This window comes from Pollachius pollachius (genome assembly GCF_949987615.1).
Source record: "Pollachius pollachius genome assembly, chromosome: 18".
Taxonomy (NCBI): domain Eukaryota; kingdom Metazoa; phylum Chordata; class Actinopteri; order Gadiformes; family Gadidae; genus Pollachius; species Pollachius pollachius.
The window spans coordinates 18,574,109-18,586,608 of NC_136951.1; the positions used below are offsets into that span (position 1 = coordinate 18,574,109).

A 12,500-nucleotide genomic window follows, 5' to 3' on the forward strand; every position below is an offset into this window, starting at 1 on the left:
ACACTAAAGGGGAAGAGTTACACCTTGTTTCCCGTTTTGTTAAAGAGATACTCAGAATTGTTTTAGGTTTTAATGAGTGCAATCCAACAGTGGCCAGTCTACAAGGTGTTGATTCAAAACCTTTACAGACTCTTTTTCTTGGAAGCCGTGTGTCCCTATCGGATGTGTTCGCGCGTCTTCCCACCGGGAACACCTTACCACTGCACTCCGAGATCGCGCCCGCTGTTAATCCACTACGCCCTTCCAGATCCCAGATCCAGCGACACGATTGCTCGGTATAAACAACGAAGCGACAGACACCGAGACGCCCCCCCCCGGTTCGTCCAGGTTTTGAACTCGTCCGCCATCAGACCGCTCGATTATTCACCCGACGTTGGATTGTCGATGTAAAGTGAGGGACGGCGGGGTTGTGCTCACAGCTCGGTGGTCTCGATGTACTTGGCCGTGCCCTCGATGGTGTTGCAGTACTCGGCGGCGAACTTGGTGATGAGCTGCAGCAGCGTGGCACTCTGGTCCTCCACGGGCTCGCCGTAGCTGCCGAGCAGCGACTGGTACTGGGCCGCCAGCACGTTGATGCGCGCCTTCAGCTCCGGCAGGCAGTCCCGGATGTGGTGCATCAGCAGCCTGACGGGGGGGACACGGGTAAACGCAGGGGGGGACACACGCTCACGCAAGCACACACACACACACACACACACGTCACGCGCACGTGTGGGAACGCACACACAGTACACGTGCATAGGCGTGCACAAACGCATATACGCACACACACATGCGCGCACGCACACGCACGCACAACCACACACACACACTCGAACGCGCGCGTAAATGCACACACGCATGCGGAGGCGTGCAGACACATTTACACAACCACACACACGCGCGCACACACACAGATACAGATGGGTGTGAACACACGCGCGTAAACGCACACACGGATGCATAGGCGTGCACAGACATATACACACACAAGCACACACACACACACACACACACACACACACACACACACACAGACACACACACACGATTAGCATTCTCCACAGTATCATCGTGATATTTGATTGATCCCTGAACATCAACCGCTATCGGAGACTTGCATAATGCACAGCCTTTTAAATGTCAAAGGCAATCAACAAGAAAATACATCGGTGTGGTTTATTCAGAACGCATACATTTTAATTGGAGCTGCTCTTATTATCTCGTCACTATAACTTATTCTAATATATGATCTGGAGGCAATGTGATTATAAATGATTCATTATGCATGATCATTGTAACTAATTGTATAATTTATTTGATTGGATGTGTTGAGGTTAAAGGTGCTGTATGCTGTCGGTATGATTTGAGAGTTGTAAAGAGAGACCAAAGTAAAGAGCAGAAGAGAGACCTTATACCTGACTGATGGCAACGCCATTCTGAACTTATTGACTGAAATTAGCTCTTCTTACCTGCAGCACCTTTAAATTCAGTACTATAATGTACTTCAATATAATAATGTAATTATAGTTTTTTCTATTTTCTACCTTTTAACACTTTAACACTTGAACAGCATTTTTGCACTTTAACGGCACATGAAACTTAATCACGCAAACAAAATGCAAACTTGACGTTCATGAGCTCAAAGACGACGATTGATTGTGTCACCTGTTGAGAGTCCTGGCCAGGTACTTGGTCCCATTCCTATTGGCCAGGGAGGGGTACTTCTTCTGCAGGAAGGCGTGTTCGTCGTGGATGGCGTCGGCCACAGTCTTCTTGTTGTTGATGTCCAATTGGCTCCTGAAAAAGAAAAAAGACAAAATCATGAATACTACACAGAGTCTTCTAAAACTTAGCATGGGGGGGGGGTCCGATATGGAATCAACCCCCCCGAATATTGAGCAGCTAGGGCGAGCCACTCATAGCATAGTCTAGTCTAGTGTGTAGTGAAGTGTAGTGCGGTGCAGTGCGGCGTAGTGTAGCGTAGCTTAGCATAGCCTAGCCTAGTGTAGTTTAGTGTAGTGTAGTGTACTGTAACGTTGTGTAGCGTAGCGTAGCCTAGTGTAGTTTAGTGTAGTGTAGTGTAATATACTGTAACGTTGTGTAGCATAGCGTAGCCTAGCCTAGTGTAGTTTAGTGTAGTGTAGTGTACTGTAACGTTGTGTAGCGTAGCCTAGCCTAGCCTAGTGTAGTTTAGTGTAGTGTAGTGTACTGTAACGTTGTGTAGCGTAGCCTAGCCTAGCCTAGTGTAGTTTAGTGTACTGTAACGTTGTGTATCGTAGCGTAGCGTAGCCTAGTGCAGTGTAGTTTAGTGTAGTGTACTGTACTGTTACGTTGTGTAGCGTAGCGTAGCGTAGCGTAGCGTAGCCTAGTGTAGTGTAGTTTAGTGTAGTGTAGTGTACTGTAACGTTGTGTACTGTAGTGTAGTGTACTGTAACGTTGTGTATCGTAGCGTAGCGTAGCCTAGCCTAGTGTAGTTTAGTGTAGTGTAGTGTACTGTAACGTTGTGTAGCGTAGCCTAGTGTAGCGCAGTTTAGTGTAGTGTAGTGTACTGTAACGTTGTGTAGCGTAGCATAGCGTAGTGTAGTTTAGTGTAGTGTAGTGTACTGTAACGTTGTGTACTGTAGTGTACTGTAACGTTGTGTAGCGTAGCGTAGTGTAGTGTAGTTTAGTGTAGTGTAGTGTACTGTAACGTTGTGTACTGTAGTGTAGTGTGCTGTAACGTTGTGTATCGTAGCGTAGCCTAGCCTAGTGTAGTTTAGTGTAGTGTAGTGTACTGTAACGTTGTGTAGCGTAGCCTAGTGTGGCGCAGTTTAGTGTAGTGTAGTGTACTGTAACGTTGTGTAGCGTAGCATAGCGTAGTGTAGTTTAGTGTAGTGTAGTGTACTGTACTGTAACGTTGTGTACTGTAGTGTAGTGTGCTGTAACGTTGTGTAGCGTAGCGTAGCGTAGTGTAGTTTAGTGTAGTGTAGTGTACTGTAACGTTGTGTACTGTAGTGTACTGTAACGTTGTGTAGCGTAGCGTAGTGTAGTGTAGTTTAGTGTAGTGTAGTGTACTGTAACGTTGTGTACTGTAGTGTAATGTGCTGTAACGTTGTGTACTGTAGTGTAGTGTGCTGTAACGTTGTGTAGCGTAGCGTAGCATAAAGCCAGATCCACCCAGACCTGTTGACCACCCCGATGAGGCCCAGCTTGACGGGGATGACGCGGCCCATCAGCACGTCCATGGCGTCGGTGCCGGCGTCCATCAGGTCCAGCTTGGTCACCACCGCCAGCGTCCTCCTGCCTGGGAACGACACACAGTAGATGGAATGTATACATGTTATGTAGCTCAAATTCATGTACTACGAAAACACATTTCATTTACCTACGCATGCAATGTCGTTAAAATACATGCAATAACATCTGGAATAAAGATAAACAGCTCAAATACATGAAATGTGAAATGTCAAAATGATCTTAAGAACGCGAGACAATAAAAGGGATAAAAACACTGTTCCGTTCATTGCTCAACGCTAATAACCAAACAAAACCAACCCGCACCAAAGCGTTTCATTGACGCATCGTACGTTCTACAGCACTCTTCTTTTCAAGATTTATCTTTGCATTTTTTATGCTTTATTATCGAGAGAGATAGACAGGCAGACATGCGGCAAAGGACGACGGGCAGGATTCGAACCCGGGTCGCTGCGTTCAGGACAGTGGCTATGCGGCACGCGCTTTAACCCAGTGCCCCACCGGGCGCCCTCTACAACACGCTAGCCACTTGCTTTCTGAGCGACGCGGGGACCAAACCAGCTCTGGGGGCCCTACCGTCGGGGTCCACCTCGCGGGCCACCTTCAGGGCCTCGGAGGTGGCCATGTCCGTGTTGGCGGCGGTGACGGCCAGGATGATGCAGTTGGGGTTGGAGATGTGCTTGAGGATGAGCTCCCTGATCTGGACCTCGATGTCCTGGGGCTGGTCGCCCACCGGCACCTGGGGAGGGGCGGGGTCAATGTTGGAAAAACCTGCACGCTGATTGGTTCTTCGTCAGGGAACCGAGTCGGGATCTGGGCGTTGTGAATCCACTTTGGACTCAAGGGTAAGGTCTAATGGGGACCACACCCCGAATAAAAAAGGAGCTAGGAAAGCTCAGAGACGGCGAATGTTTGAATCCCAGCTGAAAGGTACTGGGTTCGATCCCCCAACGTCGGCAGGCTACCAAGATGACATTACCCCTGGCCTGCCTCGGAGATGACACGTGTCTGAATATCCTCTTCAGATAATGACATAAAAAATAAAGACTAAAGAGCATAACCTTAAAGAGTAATTAATACGAAAATAAGGCGTGAGATAAAAACTTGCATCCAGCAGCCCTACTGGTCATAGCAGAACTTCTGTGCAGGAAACCAAAAACTGAAAAGGGCGGAGTCACACCTTGTTTCCTGTTCAGTTTCCGATATATTATACCGAAGAAAACTAAATTAACAAAGGTGGATAGAGCATTTAGAAGTGGATTTGAATAAGTGTATGTCTACATTGGCCAGTCTACACGGTGTTGATTTGAAAGCTTAAAAAAATATATATATATATACGTTCACTACTGCAGAGGTTGTGTTGGCGAATTACACACTTATAGATTGCCTCCTCGGGCGACATGATTGGTTAACACAAACGCTGAGCGAAAGAAAGTGAAAAGCCCTCATGCCTCATTCATGCAGATTGCCTTTTCATATTAATCTCAAGAGTGATTTGTGAGACTCAGTGAGAGTCGGGTGCACTGAGGGCGTTCGTTACCTTGGTGATGCCTGGCAGGTCGACCAGCGTGAGGTTGACGACGTGGGGGGAGAAGATTTTGAGGTGGATGGGGTCATCACTGATCCCCTGCAGGTGTATAATCACAGAGAGAGAGAGAGAGAGAGAGAGAGAGAGAGAGAGAGAGAGAGAGAGAGAGAGACAGAGAGAGAGCAGGAGAGAGACAGAGAGCAGAAGAGAGAGAGAGAGCGAGAGAGACAGAGAGAGAGAGACAGAGAGCAGGAGAGAGAGAGAGAGAGTGAGAGAGACAGAGAGAGAGAAAGAGATTGCGGGAGAGAGAGAGAGAGAGAGAGAGAGAGAGCAGGAGAGAGAGATTGCAGGAGAGAGAGAGAGAGAGAGAGAGGCAGACAGACAGAGGGGGAGAGAGAGAGAGAGAGAGCGAGAGAGAGAGAGATAGAGAGAGCAGGAGAGAGAGAGAGAGAGAGAGAGAGAGAGACAAAGAGAGAGAGAGACACACAGAGACAGACAGACAGAGAGAGAGAGAGACAGAGAGAGAGAAAGAGTGTGATATTGAGAGTGAGAGTGAGTGACGGGAGGAGAAGGGTGCTACATAATTCACAGCCTCAATCAGACGCCTAATAAGAAGAAGCTATTTTGGGAGCTTATAATAATAAAGGGGGCAGACGAAATGGTATAGAAGGACCCCTGGATCAGTCTCTGATTTCTAAGTAGATGCCATTTGAACACTAAATTCTTGAAGACTATTGAATAAAGATTTTACAAAAAAAAGCTTTCTAGACAAAGATGCAATACAATCAAGGGAAATCACATGCTATAAAATCAACTGATGAAATAGATCTAAGGTCTAAATCATCATATCATAATATTTAATCTTACGATATTCTTATTTTTTACCAAACATGAAACTTTTCTTGAAAGAGTTATGACAACAGACTTTCTATTTGATATGTGTTGAGCGGTTGAAGTAGGGCTTTAACTTTGAAATAGAACCCACCTTATTGCTCCCTGACACTCTCTCGGTTTCATTTTCAATCTCCTGTCGGATTTCCTCAAAATCTGTGAAGATCTGAGAAAACAAAAGGTCATGAACACACACAAACACGCTTGTATTTCTTTTCAAACCCCTATCATTTCTCCCTGGGTAACTTCATACCTTATTCTTGGTGTGTAGAAACTTTCCCCAATCCTCTCCTTCTTTGCCTGCAACAAACAAGAAAACAAACAAACGAAAAGCCTAGTTAGTCTCGTATCACAGTGCTGAGCTCATGAACATCAGTGGCTACTAGGCTAACGGTGTACTATGTATATGTCATTGTCTAACTGGACATGTCTAGTAGATACTGGATTTCAGGGGCCGATGCCAAACAGATATTAGAGAGTGAAAAATAACCGATATTGATATATATCGGCCGTTATTCAAAATATAGATGTATCGTAATGACATGAGCTAAAGGAACCAATTAGCTGCAAGGGGAGCATGCCCCTAGCCAGCTCAGAAACATTAAAATTGGAGGCTAAGTACATCTGCACAATAAAAACCGCGGTAGAGAACTTCTCCGGGTTGAGTGCATGCTTAATTCTTACTTGATGTCTTTGTGATGTCCCCTCTGGACCCTAACTCTTACCCTGATGGGGATTAATTACTGACCATCACCCAGAACATAGCATAAGTCTGGAGAGGGTTTACATTAGGGCTGCTGGATTATGGGAAAAATCATAATCACGATTAATTTGGTCAATATTGAGATCACGATTATTTTTGAGTTTGAAAACATGTTGTATTTATTCAGCATGTCTCTCCCCCCAAAAAATTTGTAACTGAACTTTGAAATTCCGCCATAAAAGAATACACAAAATGGTCCAAAAGAAAATGTTCCAATCGTAAATGATATACAGATATGTATCCAGCTGTTCTGCCCTTTCTATAAAACATTAAAAAAAAAAAAAATTAAAATAGAAAAACTTGATAATGTTAATTTTGTGATCGTTTGACGCTAAAATTGAAATATCGATCACATTTAGATTAATCGCCCAGCCCTAGTTTACGTGGATGTGCTCAGTTAAAGCATTTAGAGGATCAACCACCACAGTAGAGGATTTATATAGGAGGTAATTATATTTATAATTTGTATAATTTGTCATATCTGCAAACTTATACTACGATAGCCATATATGGGGAATAGGTCAATATCGGCTGATAAAATTGGCAAACTGATATATCGTCGGATTCTTATGCCTACTAAAACAACTACTTCTACTACTACTACTACAGCAACAACAACAACTACTACTACCAATACCACGTTTACTACTACGATGACTATTACTATGGATCCATAAGGAGTGTGTTGCTATTCAGATAAATAAAGGAATCTGGGCTAGCTGGGTGTTGTTCTAGGGAAACAGGGGAAAGCCAGGGCTATTAAAGTGAAGACACCTGTCCTGTACAGACCATCTATAGGATGGACGGGGTTTTTCCACATGCTGCAGTCTGCTGATGAGGAGAACACAAATTGTGATTGTTGGATGATAAGAAGTGATCTGATCTGATTGAGTCTAGTTGTCCCCAAATGGCAAAGACAGGACACAGTGGACATACGAGAATGTTTTTTGCCCTTTTTCAATGTTTCTGAAAGGAAACCTGTTTCTAACGATATATTGATCAATCGACCAATGGACCAATGAAATCCTGAGGCAAAACATGCAACATTCCTAAAGCCGGGACAGATTGCCACTAGGTCAATCAAGTAAGTTCTACTGAGATCCATTACTGTACGTTAAGGCCCAATCCCATTTCCACCCCTTACCCCTCCCCCTTGCCCTACAGAGGGGTAAAACGTTCCCCTAAGAAATGAGACACCCCTCCAGCTAGCTGGTAAGGGCAGCTAGCTCAATGCCTTCAGGAAGGCTGCGTGCGGATTGGCATTGGGATTCGAACGCGGAACCTTTCGCCTGGGAGTCCTCCCCACTAGACCATTCTTACCCCCACACAATAATAAAGCAATTCTTTATTTTCAGATATCTGAAACAGTACAGGATAAGGTGTGGGTTGGGCATTGAATGAAGTATATCAGATTCTCATCCCATCTTTAACCAACAAAGACTCCTCCATTGACCCCCTTTGACCCCATTGTGTCCTAGTATAACACAGGTTTCACTCATAACACTAATAATGGATAAACTAATCGTACCTACCAGGGCACCGGTATCAGCCTAACCGAGAGGAAATAAGTCCTCTCCCCCCGCCTGGTACTAACAGTATTAGACCCATAATTTGTGTCACGAGCGACCACTGGGTTTGCCCTGACGCCGACACCTCTTCGCAGAGGGTCTATTTCGATAAATGTCACACACCATTCTCGTCACACTTCTTGCCGTCTCCAGGGTCCACGTGGACCAGCTGCAGGATCAGCGGTCTCCTGGTTACGACACCGGTCCCACGGGGCAGCAGGTCTCTGCCAACCAGGCTCTCCAGCACAGAGCTCTTTCCACTGCTCTGTGGACAACGTGACAACACAACGCGACTTGAGGACGTGGCAAAACAAGACCTGCTGGTGGCAATGCATGCACATGCACCAGTCAGATTGAAGTTCAATACAATCAATGCATGGCAAGAATGTCAATGCAGAATGGATGGTTCACATGAAGAGTACAGTGGAGGGTGTATATTACAAAACATATCTTGCACCATCCTATTATCATGTTAACTAGTATTCGAGCGATGTATGGCAGTGCATGTCGCTGGAATACTAGTTAATATGATGTGTGTTGCACTACAAATAGCGATGTATCAGCAGCACCACTATCGCTGACTGTTTCATAGTTTAGTCTCAGAGCTGACTGTCTCAGTGAGTATGCACCTAGATATATACATTATTCAGATTCATCCCCACTGTTCTGTTTGGCTATTAATAGCATCAACAGCATTTCACTAGGAGGAGGAGACGCACATCATCTGAGGGGGTTTACCTGGGTTCCGACCACTGCTATCTGCGGCAGCTGTATGATGTCTGCTCCCACCGTGTTGAACACATCCTGCAGCTTGTTTATGACCGGAATCAGAGCATCCATGTTCACGGAAAAAACTCAACGATTGGGGACAATTAAACAAAATGAAACCGGTACTGCAATGCTGTGATGGAGCCAAAGTCATTCAATGTCTAACTGTCACCACCATTACAACAACACACCCACCCGGAGAACGTTATCTCGGGAACTGGGATATGAAGTTTCCTCCGACGGCCCCGCCGGTAAGGGTTCAACAGGGGTGACGTAAAAGAACTACAACCGCGGTCGACGTCACGGTTTACGACTGTCGTGACGTACTTCCGATGTGAATATCTATCCAGGCGTGAACTGCGCATGCGCTCGTGTACGCGGACGACGTTGCGAGCTCCTGATCGACAACTTTCAGTCCGCTTTCGCCCGTCAAACTTCGCGGAGTGGTAACAAGACAACACGACCACGGCAACTGTTTGCTGTCTTTGTTGTGCGCTTTTCGTTCCGACATGCTGCAGTTTCTGGTGAGTTACGTTAGTCGTTGGCGTCTGACGGGTTTAGTTGAATGTGAGGCGATGCTCTTCCTTACATATTTGTACCCGTAGTATTTGAAACCGCATGATTATTGTTGGCTGTATTATCCGTTTTATCTCAAGACCATTGTGTAAACTCAACGTCTGTTAATCTCTGATAAACGTCTTGTATAGACTCAACGATAAGATTACTATTCATACAATTGTGCCAATACTATCCTAATATGTTGTGTTTGACGTTATGATTTTTCTTTTACAGGCAGGCTTCACGTTGGGGAACGTCGTGGGGATGTACCTGGCTCAAAACTATGATGTATGTATACTATAGACCAAAGGGTCACACATTCATCATGATGTCCATGTTCGATATTTGACAGCGTTAGTTCAGAAATGAAGTCTCGCGAGAGTTCCTTTTTGACGCAAAACGGATAACCTAATAAACTAATTAATTTCCAAGGTACCCAACGTTGCCAAGAAAATAGAAGCCTTCAAGAAGGACGTGGAGGCAAAAAAGAAGCCGCCAGACTAATGTCACATGACATAACGAGGGGAAGAAAGAAACTGGAAATATTTTGTTTTTATTTAAATGATACGTTTGCAAACGTGGAAAAAAAAGGATGACTTACTGACTGCTAGAAAATCTAACAGTGCCTTTGCCAGTATTATTGTCTCAGATTTTGATTGGATTTGAATTAAACTAGTGGTCCAAAAATAAGGCCATGTTGACCTTATAATTCACTGTTTGAACTGTTTTTACACATTATATAATGCACTTGCTTGAATTTGCGAGATTTTAATTGTGTGGTATCAATAATAATAAACCAAAGATCTGGTATCAAAGTTCAGGAAATAATCTTTCATTAGTTGCAGTTATCTAGATATGATATGCAGGTTATCATTATGTAATTCCAAATATATGCACAAGACGGTACCATTGTCCTTGCCTTTTGTGTGGATGCTGTGGTTTTGACCATTCATAGGCTACTTTTTGCCCTTGGATTTCTTCTTTCGTCCCTTCCCTTTCTTTTTCTTTTTTTTCTTTGAATTTCGCAACCCAAAGCCTCTAAACTCGAGACAGTCCGCGGCATTGTGGGCAATGTAGTACAGATTTTCCATGGCTGCTGGGCTGAGGATGTCTTCCTCAGCCTGGTATGTCCTGACACTTGATCTCTTTTTGGCTGACTTCTGTTTGGCAGTCTTCTTGGCGGGCCTCGAGCTGTTTGCCCTCGATTTCTTTGATTTTGGGGGCTTTGAATGCAAAAAGAATAGAGCATAACACACCTACTGTAGTTTACAGACAAAACCACTTATCAAAGCCCAGCATTCAGAAGTTACTAGTTAATGTACTTTACCATTATGAAGGCATTCCTATTCGGATTCCAATGTGATAAGTCATATCCTTCAACATGAATGAGGAATACATAATTAGGAAATCATTAACTTAGTCGGATTGGAGACTGATATGGTGCAGAACATGTATATGTCTGGCAGTGTGTATTGGATAAAAAAAAAGGGTCTTACCTTGGCACTGCAAACTAGCAACAGCTTGGCCTGGAGTGGGACAGTGATGGCTTATTTGTTGGCATATTGTCGTCCTAGAGACTGTCTGCGTCGTTCAGACTGAATGAATGGAGATGCCGCTCACCAGCAGCCTGTAAATCCTCACCTTTTATTGTATCCGAGGGGCAGCTAGGCAACTGCTAGTAAAAACACTCAACGTTGAGTCGGTGACACTGAAGTAGTTTATATGGCCTCACACAGAGCAAAGCAGAATCAAAAATGCTATTTTATTCTCAGTACAAGCCAACAGGTGTGTTCAGTTGATATGAAACAAGTTTCAGATTCTTTGGCAGCTCTAAATTTAAATAATCATCCGTACAGCCCTTGGGACCCCTCTGTGAAGTTGTGGACCTCTGTTACATGCGTGTACATTCCGTCAATGTAGAGCAAGTGGAACAAAAGCATGCAGAAGCTCCCAGAGCTCCTCACTCATGCGTTTTTCTATAAATACAGACATGATCGTATAGGAAATCCAATATGGACTTGAAATACTTTTCGAGCAGGTACACGTAACCTACAAATGAACAAAAAATAATGCAGGTTAAAAGTAAGGTTAAAAAGTGAGAACTACCAGGAAATGGGTCGAAAACGTACGCACAAAAACTACACTGGAAATAGATTTCCTTGCTGAACTAAAACTTTAAACCTTTTAAATGGGGACGAGTCCTCCATGTCAACCAAGGCGCTTCTGGTTAAGACTAGTCAACAAAAAAAAGATATAAATACAATTTCCTTTCCAAAGAAATAGCCATCGAATCACGTCAATGGTACTGAGAATACTACAAGCCACATCGACGGCATATCCACTTTATATGCTTTTCCAGGGGGATGAGGGACGATAGTGGGAATCCAATTTGTGTCCGAAAAGGGTGGAGGTATTGACAACGGGGTGCTGTCCCCATCAGTCCGACTCTGCTCGAGTCCCGGTTCCTATATCCCGTGGTGGTGGTGGTGGGGGGGCGGCGTCGGAGTGTGAACGGCGGGATTGCTCTACTGCGTGGAGATGAGCTGCACGATCATGTGGATGATGCGGGAGCCACGCCGGCAGCTGCACAGGTCCATGCTGGGGCTACGGATCTTGTCTTCCAGCAGCTGATCCAGCTCGCTACGAAGCTCCTTCACCAGCTCAGCCACCTGGAACCACACACCTTGTGATTCACTTGAACGTAGATACAGTCCCTCCGGAAAAACGCGATTATGCGATGGCATAATTCAACGCATAATCAGCCAAAGTCCCTGATATTCATGCGGGGGCCGCATTTTTTTCAAACATGCCGCACTTTCACCGCATAAATTGCCAATTTCCGCACAAAATATGCGGGGCTTGCATGATTTCATTATCCCCGCATTTTCGTTGCAAAAAAGTCACATATATCGTTGCAGAAAGTTGAAAATGTTGCGTTTACTTCACACAAGAGCAGCCATTTCTCCCTGTTGCCATGGGAACGTTATGAAGTGACGTAATTACGTGACGTGAACGTCATCGAAAAGCTGCATTTTTCGCAAGTTTCCGCATTTTTCCGCAAGTTCCCGCAATATTTGCAAGTCCCCGCAATTTCATAGCATAAATATGCCGCATATTTCATCGCATTTTTTGGAGGGACTGGTATATAGTACCGTTTTCAATCACGTCACTGTGACACAACATGACTCTAACATCGGGGCGACAGTGG

The 12,500-nt window shown here is 44.7% G+C and overlaps 3 protein-coding genes across 3 annotated transcripts in view; 1 reads left to right on the forward strand and 2 right to left on the reverse strand.

The window, feature by feature from the left end:
• The window catches only part of LOC307089791 (dynamin-1-like protein), a 20,847-nt gene extending 12,030 nt beyond the window's left edge, over nucleotides 1-8,817 (reverse strand). Inside the window, exons 1-9 of the mRNA XM_079756221.1 lie at nucleotides 8,705-8,817; nucleotides 8,090-8,231; nucleotides 5,889-5,935; nucleotides 5,730-5,801; nucleotides 4,757-4,843; nucleotides 3,793-3,955; nucleotides 3,145-3,265; nucleotides 1,648-1,779; nucleotides 418-624 (exon numbers count right to left, since the gene is read on the reverse strand). Coding sequence (XP_079612347.1) covers nucleotides 418-624; nucleotides 1,648-1,779; nucleotides 3,145-3,265; nucleotides 3,793-3,955; nucleotides 4,757-4,843; nucleotides 5,730-5,801; nucleotides 5,889-5,935; nucleotides 8,090-8,231; nucleotides 8,705-8,806 — 1,073 coding nt within the window. The 5' untranslated portion in view covers nucleotides 8,807-8,817. The remainder of the gene's footprint in view (nucleotides 1-417; nucleotides 625-1,647; nucleotides 1,780-3,144; nucleotides 3,266-3,792; nucleotides 3,956-4,756; nucleotides 4,844-5,729; nucleotides 5,802-5,888; nucleotides 5,936-8,089; nucleotides 8,232-8,704) is intronic.
• A 289-nt stretch (nucleotides 8,818-9,106) lies between these two features.
• Nucleotides 9,107-10,107, forward strand: stmp1 (short transmembrane mitochondrial protein 1). The gene is made up of 3 exons (XM_079756240.1): nucleotides 9,107-9,258; nucleotides 9,527-9,580; nucleotides 9,725-10,107. The coding sequence occupies exons 1-3, from the start codon at nucleotides 9,244-9,246 to the stop codon at nucleotides 9,794-9,796; spliced, it is 141 nt and encodes a 46-aa protein (XP_079612366.1). The 5' UTR covers nucleotides 9,107-9,243; the 3' UTR covers nucleotides 9,797-10,107.
• Nucleotides 10,108-11,035: 928 nt separating this feature from the next.
• dhx57 (DEAH (Asp-Glu-Ala-Asp/His) box polypeptide 57) overlaps nucleotides 11,036-12,500 on the reverse strand; it is a 17,934-nt gene continuing 16,469 nt past the window's right edge. The window contains exon 22 of the mRNA XM_079756121.1: nucleotides 11,036-11,961. Coding sequence (XP_079612247.1) covers nucleotides 11,818-11,961 — 144 coding nt within the window. The 3' untranslated portion in view covers nucleotides 11,036-11,817. The remainder of the gene's footprint in view (nucleotides 11,962-12,500) is intronic.